Source organism: Anomalospiza imberbis, chromosome 1, assembly GCF_031753505.1.
Source record: "Anomalospiza imberbis isolate Cuckoo-Finch-1a 21T00152 chromosome 1, ASM3175350v1, whole genome shotgun sequence".
NCBI lineage: Eukaryota > Metazoa > Chordata > Aves > Passeriformes > Viduidae > Anomalospiza > Anomalospiza imberbis.
This window is the reverse complement of record NC_089681.1, coordinates 110,729,352-110,757,345: the sequence shown is the minus strand read 5'-3', so window position 1 is coordinate 110,757,345 and position 27,994 is coordinate 110,729,352. Positions and strand designations below refer to the sequence as shown.

At 38.5% G+C, this 27,994-nt stretch overlaps 1 protein-coding gene and 1 long non-coding RNA gene across 3 annotated transcripts in view; one reads left to right on the top strand and one right to left on the bottom strand.

Moving 5' to 3' along the window:
- Positions 1–24,170, top strand: part of CMTM8 (CKLF like MARVEL transmembrane domain containing 8) — a 35,164-nt gene extending 10,994 nt beyond the window's left edge. The window contains exons 2-4 of the mRNA XM_068206069.1: positions 16,747–16,920; positions 20,908–21,024; positions 23,617–24,170. Of these exons, the coding sequence (XP_068062170.1) occupies positions 16,747–16,920; positions 20,908–21,024; positions 23,617–23,700 (375 nt within the window). The 3' untranslated portion in view covers positions 23,701–24,170. The remainder of the gene's footprint in view (positions 1–16,746; positions 16,921–20,907; positions 21,025–23,616) is intronic.
- On the bottom strand, positions 23,810–26,951 carry LOC137483185 (uncharacterized). Of its 2 annotated transcripts, XR_011004389.1 has the most exons (3): positions 25,767–26,951; positions 25,062–25,135; positions 23,810–24,567 (listed from the first exon to the last, which is right to left on the bottom strand). It is a non-coding gene; the product is annotated as an uncharacterized lncRNA (long non-coding RNA). The 2 variants fall into 2 exon arrangements; XR_011004388.1 differs by having other exon boundaries at positions 25,062–26,951.
- Positions 26,952–27,994: the final 1,043 nt, after the last annotated feature.

Sequence of the window (27,994 nt, the reverse complement as noted above, 5' to 3'; positions counted from 1 at the left end):
ATTGTTCCATTTGGTATATTGAAAGGATTTTCTGTTTAACTTCTCAGTAAAAATGGTAGGAATTTTACCCAGGAGAATGAGGTTTCCAAGCAGTTTTTTCAAACTGGGGATTTCTTCCTAGACTTTGGCAATCGTGAAACGTGACCAGACGCTTGTACAAAGAACTTGACATTCTCTTAATGCAGTAACAGACAACTATCTAGCAAATGTTTGCCTGAAGTAAGCAAGTCAAGATAATGTGTTAAAGGTGAGATGGGGTCTCTTGTAAAGTGTTCTACCAGCTCAAGTTAAAATTAAACTGAGTACACAGCGATAAATGAAAAGGAATTCTCTAAGCTTGGTTACATCTAATTTTCACTTTCTTATTAAGCTGTACAGGGGAATATTAGTCTTGGGGGCAAAAAAAAAAAAGAAAAAACACAAACCAAACAAAAAATCCCTCTCCCCCCCAAAAAACTCACAAAAAAACCCAACCCACCCTATAATATACCTGAAGTAATTTTCACTCTAAAACCTGAGCTTAATTTCAAAATGCCTCTTCAATTTAGGTCTCAGTTTAAAAAAAAAGGTGGAGAAGTGAATTTAAAAAGAACACTTAATTTTGACTTGTGTTGGTTGATGTTTCTGTAGATTACATATTACATGGACAGTGTACACAAGCAAGAAGATGGCCATGAGAACTAGTGCAAATACAGTCCGGATAAATTGATGGGAACAAAATCAGATTAAGATCTAATGTATGCAAACAATATTGTTATGAAGAGAAAGTTATAATGAATCAGTTCTTGATATTCTTAAAACCTGTTGTGAATTTCCCATTGACTTCAGCCATCCCGATGTATCTGCACACGAAATGAAGAGAACATGAAAGCCAGCCTACTGCGAGGTCTGTGTGCTCTAATAAGCGCTGGCATTGTTTGTCAGACTCCTCAGGACCAGCAGCTCCTTTCCGAGAGTCGTTTCCTATCCTCTTGTTAGCATTTGGTGAAGGGCGGCTCTGCTGTTGCTTCCGTTTAGCGCTGAAGAAAAGGGTATGCACAGAAACTTTCCCCACTGGTTTCTTCTGCCAGGGCCACGGATTAGTCTGGTAAAAGAGATCCCTTAAGACCTTTCCTCTCCAATACCCCTGCGTGGAGCACTCTCTGTCAAATTAGATTCAGGAGGAGTTAATTAGGAGGAACCTAATTAACAGTTTTTAACATTTTCATGTTGACCTGTTGTGCTAAAATTGACTTTGGGAGAATAAAAGGCACAGTTAACCCACTTGGTACCAAGATTACCCCCAAAATTCCCTGTCACGCTACCTGTTTCTTGTGCATAGTTTCTTTGGCTTGAACATCTAGCTGATGGATGATGAAAGGGGAAGCTGTTCAGATCCATTGCTTGGACATGCTCTTTTATAACCCAATTGCCTAATTTATGTATTTCTTCAAAGCTCCGTATAGTCGTGTATCCCACAGTCCCAGGACATACCTTATTTCATAATGAAACACTGATCATTTTTTTTACATCCACATTGTGATTCTATTAAATCCTATGTATCAAAACAGCTCAGCATCACAGCTATCAATCTAAATTTGTTTATTCAGTACAACAGATGGGTTTGTCCCATAGCTGTCCTGCCTTATCACTGGATTATCAAACGATATATGCCTTTTCCTGTATCAAAGACAAATTGCTGTGCATGCTGTGCTCTTCCTTTTCTCTTTGTGTGAACTAGCAAAGCTCCCAGCTTGTGATATCTTTCAGTGCCCTAATTCCTTTTTGGTTTCTTGGTTTTATGTGGTAAGACCTGTAATATTGTTGGCAGTAGGAGATTACACTACATGCCTCTGTGTTTGTGCACATTTGATCATAGTGGGCTGAGTTTTCAGTGTGTGTGGATGTAGGCATTTTGATATAGCAATAGTTCATAGCTTGAAGAAAGGGATATCTGCAAAATTCTACTTTTTTAGTACTAATTTATATAAATATATATATATATATATAATTTTTTTGAAGTTATTTTAAGATTTTTTCCCTTTTTGATTTGAAACTAGTAATATCAGGCTTTGCAGGGAAAATGTGCTAACTCTGACTGCACACAGACTTTTTGAACAAAAAGCTGCCATGTCATTGTACAGGCTTTCCCTTCCCCCCTCAGTGGGAAAACAGGAACTTCTGAGAAGGCAGTAAATAGCTGAAATGCTCAACAAAGAGCACTTGAACAAAAGGCTGGTAACACCTTTTTATTGTATCTGCACTATTGTCATTCTAGGGAAGAAAATATTGAGCAGAAGAAAGCTGTTATCCAAATCTGAGGAAATAGAAAGGGGAAAAGGTCTGGAAGTTAGCTAAGCAAATATAATTTACTCGATTGTGTATATTGGGATGCTATAATATAAACAGCACTGCAGGAAAAGGCTTGGGTTTTTCAGAAGAACTGTTTGGGTGGGAAGGGGGCAAGCTGTAAGATTGCATAGTGATATGGAGGCTTTTTTATTCAAAAAGCTCGTGTGCAGTCAAAGATATTTTCAAAGTGTTTTTCCCCCAAAGGAAGTGCAGAGCACACCCTCACTCTGCCTGTAACCCCTCAGCAACCTGGATGTTGCTACCTTACCTAGAGCTCTCCTCCCCATAACCTTGGCGTGTGTGCTGCATCACTTGCTGCTCATGAATCGCAGCTCCGATGCCGACAGCCTTGGACAAAGCCAGTGGCTGCAATTTTGGATATTGGTACTTTCAGCTGCCTGCACCGCCCCAGCAGCTGACCCAGTCAGTCCCCTCAGCTCGAGCTGTGACCTGAGCGCAGCAGTGGTGGTTGACTTGTAAACTGTTTGGTGGTGGAGTCTGACAAGGTGACTGCCCTCCATTTATCTGCCTTTCTTATCAGCCAGTGATCGATGCTGTGGAGCTTTGTCCTCCCTTCTCACAGCTTAGTCTGCGCATGAAGCTGAGATAGTGTTGTGTCCTGGTGTCCTGGTCTGCTCACTGGGCTTTGGTAGAGCAGGGAATGCGTGGAGGTTGGATGGCATGGAGAGCAAGCAGTGCTATCTCAGTCCAACAGTTTGATGTTGTGCTGAGGAGACTTCCCCGAAATGTAGAACAAAGTTCTAGCCTGGGCTAGGACCGAGGGCACACTTTGCTAGATCCATGTGGGGGTTGTACCAGCTTTCAGTCTAACAACATGCTTGTCTCCCAGAGGAAACTGCCCTGCTGACAGAGGAGCTGGAAGGAGAATGTGTGGGAAATACCTTACCACTAAGAGGTGTAATTGCTTTAAACACTTTCAGGCATACAAGATTCATTAATCCATAGTAATCCCTGTAGTTTGTAGCCATTCTGACATCTGTGAGCTGTATTGGGAAATCAGATTTAGAGGAGAAATGGAATCAAAAATTCTTGAAAACCCAAAATATATAAGCTGTATTGTGGGGACAGTGAAGCATGAGGGAATGCAGTGAAAACAGCATCTCTTGGCATTTCTGTGTTTATGCATTATGGGAGGCAATTACAGAATTTCTGGTTTCAGGCTGATAGCTCATAAATGCAGACAGTTGACAAGGTCTCCATGCCTTGCTGTTCACTGCAGTTCACATTCTAGCCTGTGGTGATACCACAAACCAGTGATTTGTTTACCTCAAATACACTGAGCATTAGAGTGCAGTAACTGAGGAGCAGCTTTGTCTGCAGTCACCCTTGCAGGGCATTAACCTCTGGCACAAAAGCAGACCAAACATCTGAGGGACATTAAATCATTTCTGCTCAGATTTTTAAATCTGGATAAGCCAATGGATTGAGGTTTTTTTTTTCCTTGATTGGAGACCTTTTTCTTGCACTAGAAAGCTGGCATTTGTCACCAGTTGTTCTGTTCTTTGTTTACATAAGGCCCATTGAAGCAGTTGGTGAACATTATACCCTGCCCCGCAAACAGGCACGTATACTTAATTTATGACTTTGGTAGTTTGAATTTCGAGTGTCAGGTATCCCACAGACCTTTTTACTTTGTTCTTTTATGCTGTATGCACTGCTTGAGTATTTATTATGGAGAGCAGACAGGCTGTGGGAAGTCGTTCAGGCTTGTGGACTTTTTTCTTCAGAACCTTGAAAATAAAGTTATGGAGCTTGAGAAAAATGAGTTCTCTAACAGCATGACTGATGTGTAGAGTTGTTTTACTTGTTTGGCCAATTAATTTTTTTTTGATTTGGCATTAATATTTTCACTTGCATGTAATTCTTCATCCTAAAGTTGCTTTAATATCCTGAACATCTCTTCTGGATTTGTTCTTGATTCCTTCAAAGTCAACTCTTTCTACTACTACCACAAAAAGAATAAAGAGAAAGATAAAGCAGAATTAAAAAACCCAATGTAGCTTGTTGCCAGAAGCTATGCTAGTATTTGTGATTATCTCTTGTTCAGTTGTGTCTTGTCAACAATTTTGAATATGACCCTTAGTTCAAAGTTATCTTTGATATGTTGGTGACAGATGGACATTTTGGAAAAGGACATGACTTGAAACTGACTTCAGAAAAATTCAGATGAGAAATGGGGCTGGGGTTTTTTACCAATGACAGCAGTAGACATTACGGCAGCTTTTTTTAGAGACAAGATTAATTTTATCAGTGCAACGTCTCTGCCAAGATGTCATCTCTTTCCAAAAAGCATGTTGTAAGTTGAAATCTTTATGCCATTGGCAACATGGCCAAAATGGTCCTTTCTGACAGTGAAGCCTTTGAACATAAATGCCTCCAGAACAACATATGCAAGTGTTAAATATTTATAGGCATGCAGTTCTTCTGTGTTGTTATTGCTAAGTGTACTCGGGAAAGAAAGCAATTTTGCCAGAGAAGGAAAAGGATTTTTCATTGCGGTACTTCTACAACATGTGGATCAGTCTCTGTAAAATCCTTAATCTTTACCTAAAAATGTGAATTATAGTCCTTAGGGTTGGATTATTATACCTGGGACTCAGTATAGAAGTAGACAAGAGAAATAATAAACTTCTAAATAGGCAGACAAAACCAGATCTGAATGCAGACTTCTTATCTGTTTATCATCTTATTTTCTCCTCTGTTTGTTAGGTGAGGGGAATTGTTTCATTGTTTCAACTTTTGATGACTAGAAGATTCTGTCTCACAGTAAGAAAAAATTCTGTATTGTACAAAATCAATTTTTGTGGTTTTCAGCTGTGGAAATTAAAAGATACTTTCAGTCTAAAGGTTTTTTTGAATGAGCATTTAAGGGTTTCCTCCTGTTTAAATGGATGAAGAATGCAGCAATAGCTTTTCATAGCAGGTACTCCCTTTGAATCTTCCATTGCATCATATCTGGCTTTATGACTTTGTATCTTAGCTATTCAACAAAATAAAACTTATTTCCCAAGAAGTAATAAAGTTCCTATTTTAATGTAGCAGCTAAGACTTGTGAAGCAATGCTGCATGTTTGCTAATTTTAGGCATCTCTATTTAAATGGCCTAACAGGAAGATGGAGATGTAAAAATAGCAACAAAGAGCCTGTGACATTATTAATAAAGCAGCTGTATACAGCATTGTTCTCTTGTAGGCACCATTTAAACAAAATGAACTACATAAATAATCAGTTATAATTCATAGGTAACCATTGTTAGGAATTCTCCTTTAAAAATAGTTCACCTTATTAATGTAAAAACGATGGCAAAATGAATTTTTTTTCTTTGTGGATATGTACTTCACATGCACACATGCACCAAATGTTAAAAGCAGCTTACAGAACCATTGTCATTTATTGAGAAGCTAGTATTTTTCTACCCTTAGGAACTATGTCCCTTCAGGGGAGATGGGAAGAAGGACAATAGAGCACTGCAAAACTTCTTTCAAAGGAAGAGTTTGTATGTCCGTAGGAGAGGCAATATCAAGGTTAGGGAAGACTTTTTATGTTACTTGATTTTATTAGATTAGAAGAACAAACCCTTCCTGCCATCATGCTCCATTAAGAAGCAGTAGTAGTTGTAGTAATAAAGAAAAATAGTAAATAGCCACATTGGGGAAGACACGTTCAGACAGACACAAATGGTCCTGTATCTTTTGAACGCAGAACCTGCTTCTACCCTTTTCTAGTTTAAATAATAAAAGAAAAATTAAATGAGATTACAGACAGTTAGTACATTTTTTTCCTAGTTTTTCTGTACAAGGACAATCATTTCTTCACAATGCACTTCCCAAAAGAAAGAAAGAAACATTGTATTCAGTGAAGACAGCAGGTTAAGCCTGCACATTTAATTTGTATATTTGCTTTATAAAGGAGAGACAGTATTCAGAACTCAAGAGCTATACTGTGGTCTTCACCTCCAGAAATATACCTCTACTGTTTGGCTTGAAAGCCTGCAGTCCTTCTCAGGAAAACTCTCATGTTTGTGAACCAGTCACTGCATTTGTGGAAAGGAAAAGGAATATGTTAAGCTTTTTGTCTGCCCCACCCAAGGTCCTGAGGTGGATGGGGGCAACTCTACCCCAGAGTTAAACTGCAGCTGCACTCTGGAAGTCCTTTCTGTCTTAAGAAGAGATGTGAAATTCATCATCAACTGACATTCTTGGTGAATGTGAGGAAGCTACTTCCTTTGTCCAAATTTTAGCTTCATGTCTCAAAACAAGAATTCAAAAAGCTTGCCAATGTGGTCAGTGTGGTTTTCCTTTTTTTTTTTTTTTTTTTTTTTTTTTTTTTTTTTTTTTGGTTTAAATTGCCTCAAAGAAGCACTGCAAGCTCTTTTAAGTCCTTCCACCAACTAGCTGATGTTCCTGACAAATGTGAGGTCTCAAATCTACAGATAATTTTATAGTATGAAAACCTAAAATTTAACTCAGTTAAATCATTTGGCATTGTATGAGTGCGATGATAGGTCTCCTCACAAATCAACTCAGTAAATTGCCTCTGGATCTCATGTGGGTCATATAGGATTTATTTTTACCTCTCTACTGCCTCTATGGGGACAGGACTGTTTAGAGGACTAAATTGAGTGTTAATTCCCAAAGAAATCAGTTACAGCTTCTACTCAGAATTCCAAAATGTATTAATATTTTAACGTTAAATAAAAAATCATTCAGGCTTTTAGTTTCACCAGTCTTGATTTATAAGCAGGTTTTTGAAAAGGAAAAATTATTGGAATATGGAATTTAATTGCTACTTTTATATCTGAAGGTGTTTGTACCTTCAAGTTTTTCCTCAAAAAAGCCATCACCTCTAGAGGCTGCACAAAAGCAGCCACTAGGAAACAAAGAAATACATATCCTGTGTCTTCTGTGTCTCTATGTGACTATTCTGCTTTGTAATTGTCTGCTTTAAAATTCATACTTGAAGGCGTAGTTAAATGAAAGTTTGCTCAGAAAGTAACTGAAAAGGCAGATTATTTTTTATTTTATTCTAATGTGCTGTTACTTTACATTCTCTTTTCTCTGCTGCTGAAGGGAAAAATGTAGTAGCAATTCCAGTGAGTAATTCCCAGCTCCATGATACTGCAGTGTTTGCTGTAGCAGTACCACTTCACCGTTTCCTGACAGGGCTGGGAGGAGGCAGTGAATTTGGAATCAACAAGCATTTCTGCACAATATCCCAGTGTTTCTCTCTAGGAAATTCTGGGTGGTGGGAGAAACCCCTGCCACAGCCAGGCCTTGCTGAAGTGGAAGGAAAAGGGAGTGGCAGCAGCATTCCTTTCAGTAGCATCCCTCGGGATTGTTCTATAAGAGGCCAGGCAGTCACCTCTCCTTGGTGTTTCGATGCTCTTGTCGACCTTTAGAGATTGAGCACTGTGGAGGTCATTGCCTTGCACTGTGTCACCTTCCAGAGAGGTGAGGAAGTGCTGTTAAGGTCAGGCTGCTTGTCTCCAGTAGCGTTTTGTCCCACCCCTCTTTATTTACGCTGTGGCCCTGATGGAGCCACTGATAGCACAGTGTGGTCCCAGCCAGCTGCAGCAGCTCTGAGCTTGCAGGTCTTTCTCCTGCCCATCTCACTGTATTCTGCATCAGGGCACTTCTTTCAGACTAAGGAACGTGATGGGCACAGACAAGGCTGTCTTCTGCTGCCTCTTTATAGATGAAATGGTGGGTAGCACTGTGATACCAAGTTAATGTATGCATGGTGTACAGTAACCTATATAAATTACTCCATGTGTGCAGATCCCCAGGCAAAACACAAGGTTGAGTTAGAATTTACAGGCATGGATAAGTAGCACTGTGCTCCTGAATGCAGCCTTCAAACTCCAGAGCATTTAATGTGGAAAGTGCCCTGGGACAAGGACCAATCCTTATGCTTTGTACACATTTTAATGGCCTGTTAATGATCAACCTCCGCTCTACTGAGAAGATAAATTTCATGATGATATAATTCAAGTCAGATTCTTCACAGTTGCTTGAGATTATTTGTTGTAATTCTACTTTAGAAACAAATTATATATTGATGTGGCATGTAATCATCTCATCCTATGCTATTAACACTTCTACATCTTCCAGTCCTTGGTTGCCAGGGTTGCAGGAAAGGAAGGCAAGTTAAAACCAGAAGTAATGGATCTAGTCAGTGGTTTGTTTAGCTCAATCTCTAATAGTCACTGGTACTGAAAACTTAGGGAAGAGTGTAAGAAGGAGTACATACTGCAAGCTTTTCTTCTCTTTATGGTTTTCTATCAAACTGCACATTTAGGAATTTCCAGTGCTGAAGATTGCTGACTATCCTGACTGTCATGTATGTATATAATACATACAGACAGGGCTGATCCAGAGTGTGATTGATGTTTCCTATGGCATTCTGTGATTTGGTTATGTACTGTGGGGTTTTTCCTTCTTTTTGATTTTGTTTTGTTTTTAAAGACCATTTCATTCTGTTTGCTTTTCATTTTTTTGTGTAATAATTTCAGCAGGTTGCTTCTTGTGTGGCAAGTCCTCTTCTACTCCTTGCTCCCCTCTTTGTGCCACCTGACATTCTGCAGACTTCTGTCATATCCTCCTTCAGTCTTCAACAGAAAATTGGATCTGTCTTTTTTTCAGCTTTAACTTTCTTTTCTTGTAGGAGCTGGTCTCTGTGCCTTGAATAATCCAACTGAATCATTTTGTAAATGGAAGGGAGGAATGAGCAGAACATACTCAGTGTGTGGGTACATCATTGATTTATAAAGCACTCTGGTATTCTCTCTTTGGTAGAGGTTTTTATTACTTTTATTTTTTTCCTAAGAGTTTCTAATCTTCCATTGTAACATTTTGATGACATGAACAAAATTTACAACCTGAACAAACTCTTGTTTCTTATTTACCTTCTAAATATCCACTACTCTTCCTCTAGTTATTAATAGAGCTTCCTGAGAAACTGTAAGAAATCTGTTGTAGTGATTTCATAATTTTGATGTAGCATGTCTGTGTTTTCCAGAAAACATCTCTTGTTTTTTTTAATATAAGCTACCTCCTTAAATTTACTGTGTTACAGGTGTTAGCTCTGGTCTCACACATTCCATGCATATTTCTCAGGTGAAGCAACCTGTAATGTGCTGCTGGCATGGACAGCACAATTTCCTTACTGACTCCCACCCCTGGGTTATTTTTCTGGGATACCAGATGCAATGAGCCAGAGCACCGTATCACAGAAGACTTCTCATGCATGGGCTGCAGTGGAGAAGGAGTACCTTTGTGATTTACACCTTTTTAGTAGGTGGTAGATTATTAAGGTGACATGAAATTGGGTGTGCTGCTGCATTTTGCCCAGGTGCTGTTATCTTTATGCCTGGGCAGTGCCTATTCTGATCAGAAAAAAAAGTTTCGCACTTGCACACCTCCCTCTCTCCACTCTTCCCAATGAGACTCTGTAGTTTCTTGGGCACCCCTGAGTGCTGGCTCTGCTTCCCAGTGTGACTCCTTTTGGAAGTGCAAGCTGATACCCTTATTTACCCATGCCGTGGCCAGTTCAGTGCATCCTCACTGCATGGCTGCTCTGGATAATGAGCGTCACCATCTGAACACCAGGACTGGACTTTCTTTACTGGGTCACATATAAGGAGGTCTGGTCCCCAATTTTTTAGGCAGAGGTGCTCCTGGGCTCTTTCAGAGGGGCTTGGGGTGGGTGTGGAAGGACTTCCCTGCTTTGTGGAGTGTGGGAAAGGCAACAGAGGTCTGTCAGCCCTTGAAGGGCTTTGTCTGAAGTTTCATTCCGGAATAGGTGTGTTCTCTATTGAATGAAGTGTCTGCCAGAAGGCTTTGACCCATTTCAATCTTGGGTCAGGAGGTTTTCTGACATGTCATAGGATTTGGACTAAACTCTGGGGTAAGAAAGTTCAGTCTTTGATGAAGACATATTTCCGGAACATATTTTGGCACGTGCTGCTTCCAGCAGTTTTCCTTCTTAGGAATTCTATCCTAAACAACAGCTCTGGGGGGGTGGTTCTTTGAAGCAATGGTCAGTATTGCCACTATTTCAAGCCCATTTAGCCTGTAGTGAGGGATGTGTGCTGGTGCTGCCACACAGCCAAGAGGATGACACACATCTTGAAGACCAGTGGGAAGAGTCATCACTGAAACTGGTCACTTGAAAGTAATTAAACAGGTATTCAGGCAATTTTTAGAAAATCTGGGAAAGTAGAAGAGACTGAATTTTGGGCTTTTATTAGGCAGAAGTGTTTTCAAAGCTAGGAGAGACTTGAGACCTGTAGCTGCTGCTTAAGTTTGATGCTAAGGATTGTACTGTGCAAATTATAAAATTGGTATGTCCACTATGACCACTGGCATGCTTCTGCGAGCACTGTGGACTTAAATTTTTTTCTAGCAAGGCAAAGCCCTGAAAAATCTAATGAGGAGGGGACACTAGTGAGTGGCTGATGTCAGCTCATTGTAATGTTTGCTGTTTGAAAAAAATTGTTTGAGACTGGGAAAGAGAAGGAGTAGGGTAAGGCAATGTATTGATTAGGATGTTCCAGAGCACATTCACATGGCCCTTGAAATTTCAAAGACACTTAAGTGAGGTTCTTATATCTCTAAAAACTGTAGCTGAAAAACATTTTTGAATTTCCTCCTCTTTGCACTTTTACTCAGTGTTAATAAAAATATTTGAAGTTTGAATCTTTCCATTTAAAAACATGCTTATCACATTTTCTCTGACTGCAGCAGAAATAAGATTTTTATATTTTGTATTTTAGTCTGGATTTATGTTTGATTTATCTAGCAATTACAGGATTTCACTTATATTTTTTCTTTGTTTTTTTTTTTTTTTTTTTTTTTTTTTTAGTGAAACATATCAAGTGTTCTTATTTTGACCAGTTCGTGAATAAACCTACAGTTCATGTTGCTGTTGTACCTGGGATGGTAGTGAACCTGTTAAAGTTCCCGTGGGAAGACACTCAAATTTGGAATTACCCTAATGAAATATTTATACACACACAAACACACGCACACACACATACACACACACACATATATATACATGTATATATCTTGCTTATTTTGAGTGGTCCTTTGCAGGGCTTGCATTGAATGGAAATTGCCCTGATGTTACTGCTGGGCAAAGTGCCCCTTTCCTAAAGAAAAAAAGCAATGATTGTGCTCGCTCTAGTGGCAGAAGGCAGAATTGTTGTATGTCACTTCATGGATGATGTATGAGAGCACAAAAATTCTGATTTAAAGACACTTTTAAAGTGCAGTGCAAACATTTACTCTATTTAGCCTGAGCTGCAAAAAACATTTAAAAAAAAGTAATTCTGTATCTATAAATAATCTGTAAAATAAAACCAGCTGGAAATGATACCATTAAATCTGCCTGTTCCCATGACTGACTGTCCTGGACATGATTTACAGCAACAGTAAAGAGAGAATTCTCTTTTTCTCGCTCATTTTTTTTTCCTTAAAACCCACACCAGCACCACCGTCCTGGTATGTAGCCAAGGGAGAAAAGGATGGAGGTTGAGACACTGACAGGCTGCTTGTGCTGCTGCTAAGGTAGCTCCTAACTTGTGATTTAGTAATGAAATAATGATGTGCAATAATTTAGAATGGTCTCTCTGTCTTCTAGTCATAAATCTCCTTTGCTAGGAAGAAGAGGCAAGATGTCTTGCTTTCTCCTTGCTGGATGCTGTCCATGTTTAGGTGGCTCTGCATACAGGAGGCAGTTCGTGCTGCAAATGCACAACTCTTCTAGTATCCATCTGCCATCCTTTTCATCTGTGCCAGTAGCAACTCCATATAAATCCTGCAGTGCTTATGGTCGCAGGAAGCATCTCTTGGATAAAAGATAGAAAAAGCTTCTGGCAAACATGCCAATTTTTATTTTTTTTAATTTAATATGTGAGCCTTGGTTTTTTCTTCCTGTCAGTTCTGCTACAATGAGACTTCTTTTATTGTGGAAAGAATGTATACACATTTTTAACTGTGTTGCTGAGTTAACCACTCAGGAGAAATGCTGGAGAATTCCAAACCCTGGTACCACTGGAGAGGAGTTATTACATCATAGCCTTTTTAAATGCAGGTTGCAAGCAAAAATTTTCTTTTGCAGTTTTTGAGCTGCTTTAAAAAGCAAAACTGGAAACACAGATTCAAGCTCACACCTGCTTTTATACCTGCTGACTTGTGATACGAGACAAGATGTGTCTCATGTGCTAACAACAAAGCCCTTTTTTAAGTGACTAAATAATCCCACACTTTTGAAGTTCTCAACACTGCAGAAGAATTATGGCATTTATTTAAGGGTTTGAAGATGTAATTAAGCATCTAATTTTAAACCTGTACACTCAATAATGTTGGACTTTGCTACCAAGTTACTTACTTTTTATGGTCTCTGCCAACTGCTGAAGTATGCATTAGTGCATTGACATATTAATGTATTTTAGTAATGGAGGTACCTGATCAAGCAGCAGCCAAATGACCACAAAATAAATGTCTGAGTTGAAATCAGAACCTGCCATAAACAACAGAAAACTGCTTGCCTTTATCTTGCACTGACATCCCTATTCCCATCTGACTTGAAAAGCTGGACCCGGTTGGTGGAGTTCTTATAGTCTTAGGACCCAGCATCCCCTCTCATCCATTACCACATTAATGGTAAAAATGCATTATTTTCTTGGGCCTTCTTCATGCCTTTCCCTCCCCCTATCTTGGGCTCATTTTTTCCAGAATAGCAGTATGTTCCTGTAATTCTAATTAAGCATATTCTGACTTGCTCATAAATTAAAATCAAATACTTAGCTCTTACTAATACACTCTAGCCTACCTCGTCATAATGAGATACAGACCTCCCCCAGTTCCTGGGTGGAGCTGACCTGGAGCAGTGAAGGTGGCTGTGCACCCTCTGTGCTCACTGAATTACTGCAGGCACTCCTCAGCTGTTGCTGATCTTGGAATCAAGTATTGCTTGCCTATCACTCACTTGCCAGATTCTGTATGCTGGATGCTCATTGAGTTGACATTTGAATATAGTCCACTTTTTCCCAGTGGGGAGGTACGACACCAAACCAGGAGGAGAAGTGGCATTCTCAGCTCCAGCAGATACAGCAGTGTCACCCAGTTTGTACTGATCTGTTGAACAGCAAACCTGTCATGTAAGGGACAGTCAGAAAATTACGAGGCAGGTGTTTAACACTGCAGAAGCTTCTCGGTATTTAGCATGCTGGGAATACCAGCTAATCACGGAAGGCTTGCCTAGATCTCTGGATTCCTTTGGCTCCTGAGGTATTTTGTAGATGCTGATGGCCAGTGTGAACTTTAAATCAATTTATTGCATATGTTTACATATGCAGTGAAACCATTTGCCATATCATTTAACTACACAGAGTGAATTGTTGACCATGAGCTGATCTGACCTTTTCAGGTCTAATCAAGAACTCTGAAATATTATTTTAGCCTGTCAGCTCCAGTAATATGCTGTAAGATTGTCTGGATCTAACTGAAAATGTCAAATGTGCTCTAATATGCAACCCATCAAAGTTACGATGCAGGAACCAGTTAAGAATATAAATCTGTAACATCTGTGGTGCATCTCAATTGCCTGGGTGAGTTGTTCTGCCATTGATACAAGCTAGCTAAAAATGTGGATTAAAAGCAATTCTTCAGAATACCTGTGCAGTGTCCAGCCACCTAAATATTAAAATGATCTTGGAAGAGGGGTGATAATTCCAGGTTAGAATACTGCTGGAAAAAACAGGGCCCAACCTGGATACTCGTGCTCTAGGGAATGTCTTGCTAGCTTTAGTGTGTGGTTATGTAAGATTAGTGGTCTTGTGTAACCTCAGAATTTTCCTTTTTAAGTTTAATAATTTGCCACTTGTGAAGATTTCGCTTTTTCAAATAATAATCCATTATATAAGCTGAGGTATCCCTATCAATCTTATTGCATTTAGTAATAAAAATTGTTCATAGTCTTGTGCATTTCATGAAAATCTACTTCTCTATTTAAAAGTGTTCTAAAAATCAACACTTATAAGCAGAGTATTTAATGATTTTTAATTGTTTTCCCTCACCTTCAAAATTTCTCTTCTTCATATTTTATAAGATACTCAGATCTAGGATAAATCTGCCTTCCATAATTATTTATCAAGCACGAGGTCAATTGTTTATCAGTATAATTTCTGGATGATGAATTTATATTTGGATTAAAGTGTATGGGTGTAATGAAAAACAACTATGTATCCTACGAAAATTGTATTTTTTTAGCTAAACAGTCTATCAAAATTGTTTAGCCTTGAAATACTTGTTACTCTAAAATTGAGTTGCTTTTTATCTGATTGTGGGTAGTTCTTGCAATTTGAGGTGCTATTAACTGAATTGCTACTATTAGTAAAACGTTGTTGGAAGTAGAATTAAAATGAACTATGGGAAGCATTGCTGAACCGCTAACTGCATTGAAAATAATGTGTTTTAAAATCTCCACTTAACGCTATTTGTACTGTTCTTACTAGGCAATGCTGCCCTCCCCTGGTATGCTGTGAAAAGCAGGAATTTTTATCCTGGTCTGAGCCAGTTCTAGAGCTTCCTGTTGAAGAGAAACTGGTGGATTGGTGAAAACCGTGGGGGGCAATGCTCTTAAACAGACCATTATATGCCTTCTCTCTTAAGAAAGAAAGAAAACTCCAAACACATCATAAAACAGACATTTGTGCAGTGCTTTTTTGTATGCATGATGCAGATGTAGATTAATGTACAAATAATATACACTGAATCTCCTGTCAATAAATGCTAGAGGACTGAATTAAGTTTGTGTGGCAATTTGGAAGATGAATTGAAGACAAAATAAAATAAAAATTGAAGATGCAAGGTGGTAGGAGGACCAATTACAAGAAACTTTTCTGTAACAGTAAAGTTTTGTCTTGTAAACATGAATGATAGATCTCTAAACATTATATATATGTTCAATTCTGCAATAGACAAGTAAATGTGACCATGGCCAGCAGATTGCATGGGAATAGGATTGGGTCTTGTGCAAATGAAGCTGTAGCAAAACCATCATCTGCTGTCAGGGTCTGTTGATTACAAAGCTATCACCACAAGCTCAGGAAGTCCCTTCACTGCACAGTCCTGAGAGCTGAGGAGGGTAGTCCAAGGAAATATATGTCACTGTTGCATGGTCTGTTCTTTAATGTATTTCTTCAGGTGTCTGGTACTAACTGCTGCTGGAATAGAATATTGGGGTAGAAGATTCTTTAGGCTGCCCAGCTGTGGCTCTTATGTGTTAAATGCATTTCTATTTGCTTTAATTTTGTAAACCATTTCTCACTGCTAGGCAATTTCACCATAGTCCAGATAGCAGAAACAGCTAAGCCTTGTTGCAAATACAGGAATTTTAGTTCCCACATCTGAGTCTAATAAAGCGAGCTTTCCTTTTTTTTTTTGATTGTTTTTAAGGTATAGAATATCGCTTTCTTTTTATGGTTAAGATTTTTCTAATTGCCGAGCAACTTGAAAAACACACGACTTTTTTTTTCCTGTGGCATATGACTTGACTTATGTTTTGCTTGCTCCTCATTCCTTTTAATGCGTTGGAGATCACCTAACACTGGAGAAAACTGGAGAGAGTATGTTCACGTAATTCTTCATGTCTTAGATCTGAACAGATTGCCACATCAGGAGGGAGGCTTTTTCCCTCAGACTGGTTTGCTTGAGGACTTTGCTTGAGTGTGAGTCCTTGTCTACTACTTAAGGTCAAGTAACCTAGGAGATGTTTTAAGAGCTGTGGAATATAATGACATTCCCAACATGACTTGCTCTTCTCCATTTAGAGTTATAGGTTGTAGTGGCGTTGATATTTTACTACAACCTTTTACAGTAAGGTCTAGGAGTTGTTCTGTGTCTGTGGTGTCTGCCAATCCACAGAGCAGGTGCGGGCCATTCTGAGCTTGACTCCAACTAGTAAGTGACCTGTGACTGTGGCAGATTGAACCTGAAGATCCCAGTGGTCTTTCACAGGCTGTTGTTTCTAAAGTGACATTGCTGGCAGCTAAACAGCAGTATTTGAATTCATGCACATCAGCAAGTAAGCTACAATAATCAATCCTTTTGGGAGCTAGTTGTAAAACCACTGCAAGTATGGCTCCAAAGTAGTTAAAGGTTGAGCTAAATCAACAGATAAGATGCCTTTTCCTTTGTGACACCCTGCCACAGTAAAACCAGTTGTATAGGTTCTTTTTTGTCAGATCAGTATTTTGCCAGTGCAGCATCCTCATTCAGCTCATTGAATGGTTCATGTGAGTGGCAGTGGTGTCACCCCTCGACCTCAAATGAATGTATGAGGTCTAGAACTTTGTAACAGTTTTCTTTCTTCTCAATAACTTTTGCAGGTATTGGGGCTGCTGGTGTGGACCCTGATTGCTGGAACAGAATACTTTCTCTATCCAGCCTTTGGCTGGGTGATGTTTGTAGCTGTGTTCTACTGGGTTCTCACAGTCTTCTTTCTGATCATCTACATGACAATGACCTACACCAGGATCCCACAGGTGCCATGGACCATGGTGGTAAATATACCCATTATTTGTTTTTCCAGGTTTGCTGGGTTTTGAAGAGAATAAAATATTGGTGCATTCTACATGTATATTTAACCAACTTTACTTGTACTCTTTGCAGATTTTTCCCTAATTACTGTGTGGCTGCATACCTGCAGTGTTTAACTTTCATACTACTCAGATACTTTCAAAGCACTTTTTCTATGCTGTTTCACCATTTTGTTCAGTGATTTACGTAGTGTCTTGATTTTTAATGTGTGTGACTGATACTTATGCACATTGACCTCTTTTTCTCTCTGTAGTGGTTATGTCCCATGAAGAATGGGTCTGTTGCTGCCTCTGAGGTAACAGACTTGGCCATATGGCTTAAACAGCAGAAATCCCTACTGGAATCAACACCATGCATTAGAAGCAGGACTTGGGCTCTTAAAACATAAGTCTTCCTCTGCTGAAGTGAAAGCAAGGGTAGTTCAGAGGTAGCAACACTCTGACAATCCTTATGTAGTCTACTGTGAAAATGGTGCTGAAAGTTATATATATGTAAAATATGTACCGTGTAATCCTTTGCTTTGAGCTCAAGAGTTAAAGCAAATCAGATAAACAGCTACTGTAATTACAGAAAAATTTCACAGGCACTTAAAATGCAGATCCAGTTTTTATGGTTTGAGCAAACCTGGCTAGCTCTAACTCTCAACAGTATATTTTTACCTCATTTGCATAACAGCCTGGTCTTCAGGATAGTAGATCCTAAAAGTCATTGTCATTTCAGCCAACTGGCTATTTGTGACCCATCTAAGAATCACTATAAATTTTATCTTTGCATTTGTTGGATACAGTGAGATAGATACTGGTTTGTTGGTTTTTTGGGGTTTTTTTGTTTGGTTTTTTTTTTAACAGCTAAATATTATTGACTAGAATTCTGTTATTTCTATGATGAAATGTATTTGACTTCTGTTTTGCTAACAGCTTGTTATCAGCTATATTGTGTATGTGACTAAAATTGAATACTGGAATACTCTTCTCTTTTAGTGTTCCCATTTGCTGCTTCAATAAATAGCCAGCTATAGCAATTACTAATAAGAACAACCAGGATTATGTTCAGATAGCTTCTCTATTTTCAAGTTTCATAACCAGCAATTACCATTAAGGCTGTAACGCTGCTATAGAAATGTTGGATTATTTCAATTACAGCAGTAATGTGTCTGAGTACATTTAAAGGTGTGAGGGTTTTTTTGTTTTTTTTTTTTCCCATTGCATTACAAGTAAGTAAAGTACATTCAAAGGGAAAGCATCTTTATATCCATTTGAATAAAGCTTTGGTCATTACCCTTCTTTCATCAGTTGAATGCTATTCAGAGACAACTGCACATAAATGAGTTGCCCCTGATCTATGTGGTAGACAAACTGGAATATTTGATTTGTTTTTATTTCATATCAAGTACATTTCTTGCTCTGAGTTCCAAATATATTGTAGATGTACATAAATATAAGTCCAAAAGGTAGTCTCCTTTTATATAAAAGGGTCATATAAAGAGAAAATAAATACACAACAAATAAAAGATACTTGTGTTCCAGCTTGTTTTGCCCTAAGGTATTAAAATAGCTTTTGGGTACAGCCCTTGAATTGGTTCTCTGCTGCTCCTGTATGACCAAGAGGAACGTTGAGTCTCTTTTCAAAGAGGTGCATTTAAAGTCTTTGTAGGAAAGAGCATGACACACATCTTTTTGAGTGAGTTTATACCCACCTTTACCCTAGTCTCTGAAGAATCCTGAATTTCAGTATCTGCCAGTTATTTCTCTGCTTCCTTAGGTGACTGTTAGCTCAAACTGTTCCTATTGTATGCAGTATCCAAAATTACATCTGGACATCTCTGTCATAAATGCACTTTTTGCAGGTTAAGCACATTACCAAATTGCTTAAGATGCAGTTATTTTTACTGCAAATTAACCCAAAAGACGTGCTTCAAAACTGACTCTCCTTCATAGTGCAAGTTTTTTGCTAAAACAATCAATGGAAGCTTTTAAAAATCTGGTGAATTTGAATTTAAGAAGCAGATGGTAATTTAACATGAACCATTTGGTTTGAGTAATATATTGGCAGCAAAGGCCCAATCAGCTTGCGCTGCATCCCATCTTCCCCAACAGTGTTATTTCCCAGAGCAGCACTTTGCAGAAATTATGTGCTTTTTCCATTTTTCTACATGACAAGATATTGCAGGGATTTGTAGCTTTCCAGGGTAATTGAGTCTTTTTGGAATGGGAAATCTGAAAATAACAACGAATACTCTAGGTAATCAAATTTGGAGTTTCTAAATCAGTGCTTTACAGAAGTTCACCAGAACCTGCCAGTTGTTGGCATCTCATCCTAAAACTGACAGTTTGATATTTTATTGCTGTACTGCTCAGATAAAACAAGGGGTGAGATCGGTGGATAGACATAGTACCTTTTATTAAACAAACTGATATAGGTGGGATGAACCCCACACTCATTTGTGTGTGAATCAAATCTCAAGTGCCAGTCCTTGGACTCCATCTGAGTGCTGAGGCACTGCCCAGCCCAGTTCCCTACAGAAGGATAAGTGGATCTTTTCCACTGTTCCTTCTTAACTTCTCTTCTTGAGCTGCAGCTTTTTTTAGATTTTGCCAAAGCTGGTGAAAAGTGAATTAAATTGTGGGTAATTGGCATAAATTCCTAGGATCCACTGGGACACACAGTGGGAATTAATAAGTTGGAGTTGCACCAGTATGGCAACATTTAGGCAACTAGAGCAACAGAGTTAGAGGTTATATTTGTGTGACAGTCTAGAGTGCAAAACTGGGGTCAGAAGCTGAAGGGAGCTGATTATGTACATGAGGACCAGGTCTATATTGAGTTACCCATTCCTGCAATTGTAACTAGATGGAAAGCATATCAGAGGCATTCCACCTAAACATGGCACCAAATTTGTATGCCTTAGACAAGTAGCAGGGTGGAGTTTGAAGGGATTTAATTTTTTTATTTAATAAGAAGAAACTTCCATGACCAAGTAGTGAAAAAGTAAAAGACAAAGCATTAAAATCATGTACTTTAAAAAAACCCTCGTACATTTTTCTCTTTCATCTTCTTAGACATCTGTTCTCTCTTCCTTTCCTGTTCTTTCTCACATGCAAAAACCAAACAAACTTTTTGTTTGCTCTCTGTATGGTTATGTGAGGTCATTTTTATCTGCTTTGCTTCTTTCTTAGTAATAAATATAAGTACCCTGAGACATTAACTTTGCTTCTTGAAAGAGAAAATGCAGCGTTTGCCATGGGTCTTGATGACCCATGTAGTCCAGTCAGACTGTTCTCCTCCTCGGATTTACCTGTTTCTTTCTCCTCTTAAAAACAGACAGAAGGGAAAGGTACAGAGAGATGGAAGAATACAACTGAGAAAAAAAGTCACTCTCTTTATGTCCTTCAGTAGTGTAGAAAACAAAGTTTTGGAAGCTTTATAAATACTCTCCATATGCCAGGAGCTGTTGATTCTTTTCTTTGTGTAGATTAGAAATGTAATCAAAGTGCAATTTGGTATTGTTTCTTTGTTTTTTTTTTTTGTGGTTTTTTTTTTTTGTGTTTTTTTTTTTGTTTTGTTTTTTTTTTTTTTTTTTTTTTTTGTTTGTTTGTTTTTTTTTTTTTTTTTTTTTTATCATGTAGAGTCATATTCTTACTTCCTAACCTTAGATTGCAGTAACCAAACTGAGTCCTTATTTTGATTTCTGGAAAATCACAGCACACCAGCTTCTGGATTTAGTGTGATGGAGAGAAGAGTTTGTCCAAAATTATGGCTCAATGTTTATGGATCTTCAAAGCAGTTAAATTTTAATCTTACAGATAGAAACATGGAAGAAGGCAAAAACAGTTAAGAATGACAATTCTGGTGTATACTGCATGTGTTCAGTGTATTTCAGAAGAGAGTTTTGTAATGGTGGAAAACAAATGCCTGTGCATATTAATGACGTATGTTTGTCTTTTCAACAGGGTCTGTGTTTTAATGGAAGTGCCTTTGTTTTGTATCTCATTGCTGCCATTGTAGATGCATCTTCAGTTACCAAAGATCTGGACAATCACAATTACAACAGCTGGGCAGCTTCTTCAGTGAGTTCATTTTTTGTTTAAATCAGTTCTACGTCCAGTAAGAATGAAGTCCAATGAAGGCTCGTTGGAAGTATGGGTTGAAGTTGCAGGTGTTCTGCATTTTGAAAAGCTGCAGAGTGATAGAGGTCACACATAAAACCTATAAGTAGCTGCAATTTAGTTAATAATTTTTAGAGGTGACTAGAAATTCCATCAGATAACAGTCACATCAGAAAAAGCAATAATGTTTTTAAGATCACACTGATTTCCTCCTCCCTTGCCCCCATTTATTACCAGCTCTCTGGCTGAGGTCTGCACATCAGAGCAGACAAAAAAGATTGTGTGAGCATTGAGTTACCCCAATGCACTTGAACAACTTCAAAAGCAGTTTAAACTAACTCAGCTAACTTTGCATACTTATGCATAAGATGCGTTCAGCTTTCTGTGGGCTGAGCTATTGTCCACATTGTCCACACAGCTCCTTGGGGAAAGCCCTGGAATGCTATTGCTGTTTCCACAATGATCTTCTTGTTACAGCTTCAACTTTTGATAATCTGTCCTTTGAGTTGCAAGGGCAACATATGAAAAATCATGTAACATGATGAAATCACTAATTAGTCTGACATTACTATCTTAGTGCTTAGATTTAGAAATCCAAAACAGTCAAAGTGGATAAAAAATAACTTAAAAACAAAACAAAAAAGGAACAGAAAAGAAAGAGCCTTGTCACTTCTTGAGTTAGATGAACACATTCCCTAGCAAAGTTAAGGGACTTTTAAAATAACTTGTTTCATATTGTGGCAATAGGAGTCAAATTCAATTGTATACAGGAATTCCAAATTATTGAGTGTTCATGCTTCTGCAGTTGTCCTCCTGACTATTCGCATCTCCTGTCTGAATCTTATTTTGTATGGCCGTGAACACAGGAACTTGAACACCTGCTCTGGTTTTGTCCTGGGAATTGGATCATTAAATCCCCGTCATTTCAGTGGTGTTCAGGGTCTTCTCCTCTTGGCAGTTTGTAACTACAGATCTGTTACTCAGCCACTGCAGCTGACAAGAACTTGCTTGCTGCTAGATAAGCTTCCATGCTGATTCAGGTTTTATGCAAAATGCATGACTGTTCAGTGTCTCATGGGAGGTTTGGATTCTCTTCTAATACTTCCTAATAATGTTTATCTTATATAGTGTCTAAATAAACTATTAAATGTGGATTCTTGCTTTCAAAATCCATTAACGGCTTCATGGATAGAGGATTTAGCAAATAATCTATCCCCAATAGTCATTCTGTTAGAAAGATTTTAGATGAAGCTTTTATTTAATAAGAAACAAAATAATCGGACAAAGAAGAATGCTACAGTATTTTATTGTAATAAGATTTTACATCATCATCAACATTTTTTTGGAGTTAGAGATTAAATTTGCAGTAGACAATGCTCACCAAGAGCCCTCTTTTTTAAGGCTTAGATTGCCTGGATGAATGCTCAGCAGTGCCTACCTATGCCAATGATGGCATATAAGCCAGGAACAACTGCAGAATCATAAAATATTTTTAAGCTGGAAGGGATTTCTTGGAAGTCATCTGGTCCAACTCTCTCCACTCCTACAGCAGGGCTAACTCATATCAGGCTACCAAGGCCTTGTCCACTTGAATTTGAGTATTTCCAAATATGGCTATTCCACAATGCCTGTGTGCCTGTTTGATTACTCACATTGTGGGATTTTTTTTTTCCTAATATCTAATTGAAATGTCCTGTCCTGTAACTTGTGTTTGTTCATTCTTGTCCTCTCATTGCTCTCTTCTTAGAAAAGTGGTGTTAATCCTATTTGCAGTGGCAGCTTTATTTGATTCGGTTACTAGCACAAAACTTTCCGGTATTTTCGTGAAGACCATCTTGAATATTGTCTGCTTTGAACAACATGCAGTGATTAACAAGAACTTAAGCACTAGTGCTGAATTGGACTATATCAGTACAAGTGAAATAAATCTAGCTTGCTGTAGAAGGCTTATAATGTTATCAATTTCTGACAACATAGTAATATGACAGTGTGGCTGCTGACACTGAGGAATTTTATTTATCAGTAGAGGACCTCTGGAATTGGTAACCTAATCAGCAGTGCTGTTTGAGAATACATCTAGGCCTGCATTTGGGTCCAGCCTTTCTCTGTAAGCAAACAGATGCACTGTGTGCCATGCTGAGGTACAGGTGGGCTGCAGGCAATATCTGGAACACAGCAGCAGGGCAGGAGTGTTAGGCTGAGCTCACCTTGTCCCACAGACAATTCCTCAGCCTCTAAAAGTGGCAAGTATTTAGATTGGTGGCAGTCTAATCTGCAAGATCCATACTGAGGCCATATAATGAGGAATTTTTAAAAAAAAGTTGAAATGTGTCATGCTTTGTCTGCTCCAAGCCCATATATGTATGCATAGTATGAGCTTACTTTTACACAGTGTTGGCTGCCATGGCCACACAAGCACGAGGTGAGAGCGTGCCATTTTTGTCAGCTTGCTATTTTCCTTTTTCCCAAGTCCCATAACTATTTTTTCCTTAGAAATTACAGTGTTTTCAAATATATTTATTTCCTAATCAATTTTTTCCTCTCTCTCAACAGTTCTTTGCCTTCGTGGTTACCTCCTGCTATGCTGGAAATACATATTTTAGCTTTATATCCTGGCGATCACGAACTTTGCAGTAAATACTTTGTTAAAGTGAATTCTGTAGTGTAAAGTACCGTGAGGATTATTCATTTTTGATAAAAGCTTGGAAGAGGGATGAGGTATTTTTGAACATTTCTCCTAGAATTGACACAACATAAACCAAGATCAATTGATTATTTATAATAATGCCATCTTTAGAGACATTTTTAACCTGACTTTGTACTATATAATAAAATTTCATACTGCTTCTTTTAAAATTAACATAGTAATTTTCTAGACATTGTATAGTTGTTACTACTAGACCTTTAAAAAATCTTACTCAATGTGCCAGGTATGTAAATGTAACTTTTTAAATGTTACAGTTATACTTTTGATACTGAAGGCTACCAAAACTAAGATTGATATTGTATCATTACTATGTATGAAAAAGTGACATTGTGCAGAAAAAAAACACCTGAAATTTTAAAAAATAAATAAATAAATGATCCAACTGTACATGTTTTGTAAACTGAGAGTAGAAGGTTGCTTTTTAAATTTCTTTTTCAGAGTACAATATATACTACCAAGAATTCTGATGGTCCTGTCAGTGTGCATAGTCTAACAGCTTCTCACATCACAAGGTTGCTTTTGGAACCTGTTACTGTAGGTCTGAAGCTCAGGTCTGTAGCTGAAGAAATGTTGTGCCTGGAACACATTATCTTAACAGGTTTCTCAGATCCAACAGGCTCCAAAGCAGGAGCCCAGACAACACCCCCTTAGTGCCTGGTGCTTAACCTGCTGAGGGCATCACAAATCTCTGGCTAAAGGTAACACTTCTTGTTTCTCAGCAGACTATGATTGTTTGGGTTTTCTTCTCCTCAGATTAGGCCATTACTCTCTCTTATTAAAATCTGGGCTTTTAAATCCTATTAAATGATACAAAGATTAAATCCACAGAAAAACTGTCAAGCCACCAGTGCTACAAGCAAGGAATTTCCTCCCTCCTTTCCTGTCTGCTGGCATCATCTGCAACTTGTTAGTTTAACAAATGAAGTTGGTACTCCTATTTAAATAACTTTGAATCAAGCAGAAGTATGACAGAATATGACTTTCAAAATAGATACCTTTGAAAATTACTTTCAAATACAAATTACCTAAGGATTTTTTTTTTCCAGAAATTACATGGTGAGTGAAAGGTTGTGATTATTTTATGATGTTATTTAAAGCTTTCCTCATTTAAAACTACTGGTGAATCTTTTATTCTTGGATTAAGAAGATTTGGATTCCCTTCTAGTCTTCAAAAGCTTATTTGGTTGATAATATATGGTAGCAGAGAAACCTTACTGATTAAAAAAAAACTTTTTTATTTCTCTTTGTAACTAAATGAAGATTACTTATTTAGAAGATTGTGGTTACTTACATATGTGCCTTGCAGAAGATTTATCAGCAGACAGCTAATTCCCTTCTCGATCACATGGTTTTCTTCTTGATTATCTGTCAGTCATAAGATTTCAGTGTAAGGGAAGCCAAGATATTATTTAAAAACCTATACTTTTCGGCAAATTGCATTTGGCCTACACAACATAGGTCAGGCTGTCTGCTGCTTGCTAAATTTATCCAGTTGTAAGAAGGAAGAATGGCTACCAACTCTGCATTTTATCTACACAGATAAAATGTGTCATTAAAATCATGTACGTTCTTTTCCATCACTGGGAATAAAAAGAATCAAAGACATTGAAATGATCCAAGTGCCAACTGATAAAATGTGACTAGAAATACAGCTAGAATTAAAATTTCATCAGTGATTTCTCTTCAGTCAAAAAGCTTCAGTAGTACTAGAAATTCTTTCTTAATTGTTATTTGATGTATGTATTTAAACTCCAAAGGATGTGACTATGTTTGCACAAACATTTCAAGATTTTGTGATAACTGCAATGGTTTGGTCTAAACTCATAACCCAGATCTCATTTGTGGTCAGAGGCAGTAAGAGAGAGTAGAGCTAGGAGGAAGTTCTGTTTTGTCCAGCTTACCTAAGATTGTCATGGCAACTGTGTGTTACATGTCAGTTTTAGCCCTTTAATGTAAGATAAAACCAGATAAGGAGTGATTCTGGTAAAATATCTACATGCTCTCTGAGACTTCAGTGCTGATCCTCAAGGAAGATCTGCAGAATGACTTCCAAAGAGAAATCTGTGAGTTGAATCCTTAATTCTGAATTTTAAAAAATACATACTAGGCAAAAAATTGCTTTGTACTTGGCCTTGCTTTTTTTTTTTTCCCTTCACAAATCATAACTTACCTGCCTTGCTCTGTCCTTTCACAAAGATAATTATCTTATTTCCCACACTCTTTCTCATCTGTTTCATTTCTCAACTGTTGCCCAGGCACCAAGTGTCTTGTTTTTCAGATGTTCTGAATATCTAATTAAAATTGGAGGAGACAGCACAAGCTGACCATTCCTTTTGGAATTTGTTCCTCCAATTTCAGGCCTAGAGAAAGGCATAAGCACCCGAAAGATTATCTTCCAGTTCACTAGTCTTAAATATTGATTTGGAAAGTAGGAATTAATGCATTTGTATATTCTAATATTGATAAAGATGATAAGCTAGTTGTGGTTTATCATATAACAATTAAAACAAAGTTTGTATCAGCTGTAGGTTAGTACTCATAAGATTGAAAGAAGCCTTCAAAGAGCAACTGGTAAGTGATGAAGTCATTAGTGAAATTCTTAATATAGATATTTAGAAGAATAAACAAACTGCTAATCAACTTGAAAAATGAAGGTGTTTGACTTATAAATAATTGGTTTCAGACAAACAGTCTCTGAAACTCTAAGTCACATACATAAGGGTACTTGATTGCCAACTTATGCCCATTAATTTCCATTTATTAAGGAGTTGTCAGTACCTTTTTTCATCATCATACACAATGCACTTAACAAGACAAAGTAAATAGCATGAGAACTGTAATAAAAACTTCAAATACAGTAGAGTTAGGTTGACTTTGTCCCAGTGCTTCACAGAAGATGTCTGTATTACTGGGTAGAAAATACGTCTGTTATACCACTTGTATTAATTTAAAGTTATTTCTGTTTCACTGCCCTGAACTCAGATCATCAGGGCCCCAGTCACACACACACTTGCAAAAGAAATAAAGAACTAAAGAAGCTGAACCAGCAGGTAAAGCCCCCATATTTCTAAATAGGAAGTGAAGAAGTTACTGGAACCTTCCTCCACAGGGCTTATGGAAACGTGTAGCCATGCATGTTTCCAAATGGGAACTGTAAGGAGAAGACAAAAAAAAAACCCCAAAAAAACAGCTGTTTAAAAGTGGAAAATTTTTTTCCTTTTTTTCTCAGCAGCTAGCATTTTACTTTTGTGGTGGTAGCCAGTGTTGTAGCTTTGATATCTAATGACATGAGATAAAATGTGGTGGGACAGGTAATACCTTTTATTTCAACCACAAGATGGCTTAACAGAAGTGCAGAACTGGGTACTGCTTATTCTAGTGAGGACCATTGCCCACACTGGCAAACCCACTTTGCTCCAAGTAAATTGCTTATGCTGGGACCTTATGTGTGGTTGGGATCATCTGGGCTTACATGTCTTCCCTATTAGGACAATTTTAGTTGCTGAAGGAATTTATTAAATACTAAATATGAACAGAATCTGCATTGTAACTGTAGAACGAAGCAGCAGAAGATGGGGTTACTACTGCAGTGAGTACAAAAGTGGCATATGCCCAGCTCAGAGGCCTGCTATTACCTCACTTGTCAGAAAGCAGAACAAGTTATTTTTAAACTTGAGGAAATATATAGCTTCCTTTGCTGCATTTAGTTAGTATTGTTGTATGATTTAATTCAAACACTGGGCCTGAGACATCTGGACAGTCCTTACAGTTTTACCTGTTGCTGCCCATTTAACGCAAATGGTTTTTATCTTTTGTGAGATGGAGAATCAGAGGATTGGGGGGCGGCGGGTTGGCAAGAGTGGGTGCCGTGTGGGAAGCCGCCGTTTGCAGCTGTGTCTCCACGGCAAAGCACCGGAGTCGGTCCCCTCCCAGCGCACCGCCGACAAACTTCGACGCGCTGGGGGTTTGTCACTGTCCCCGCCAAGCTGCTCCGTGCGGAGCTCCCTCCCGGCAGGCGTCCCGCTCCCTGCCTGGAAAGCCTCCCTTCGGCCTGTTTCCATGTCACCCAGCTGCGCAGGGCGGGCGGCACGGCGCGGTGGGAGCGTTCCTGCGCGGCTCCCGCTCCCGGCTGTCCCGGACCCCGCTGCCCCGGCTGGGTGCGGCGGCGTCTCCCCCGCGGCAGAGAAACCCCCGAGGCTCCCCGTCGGCCTCCCCCGCCCCGCG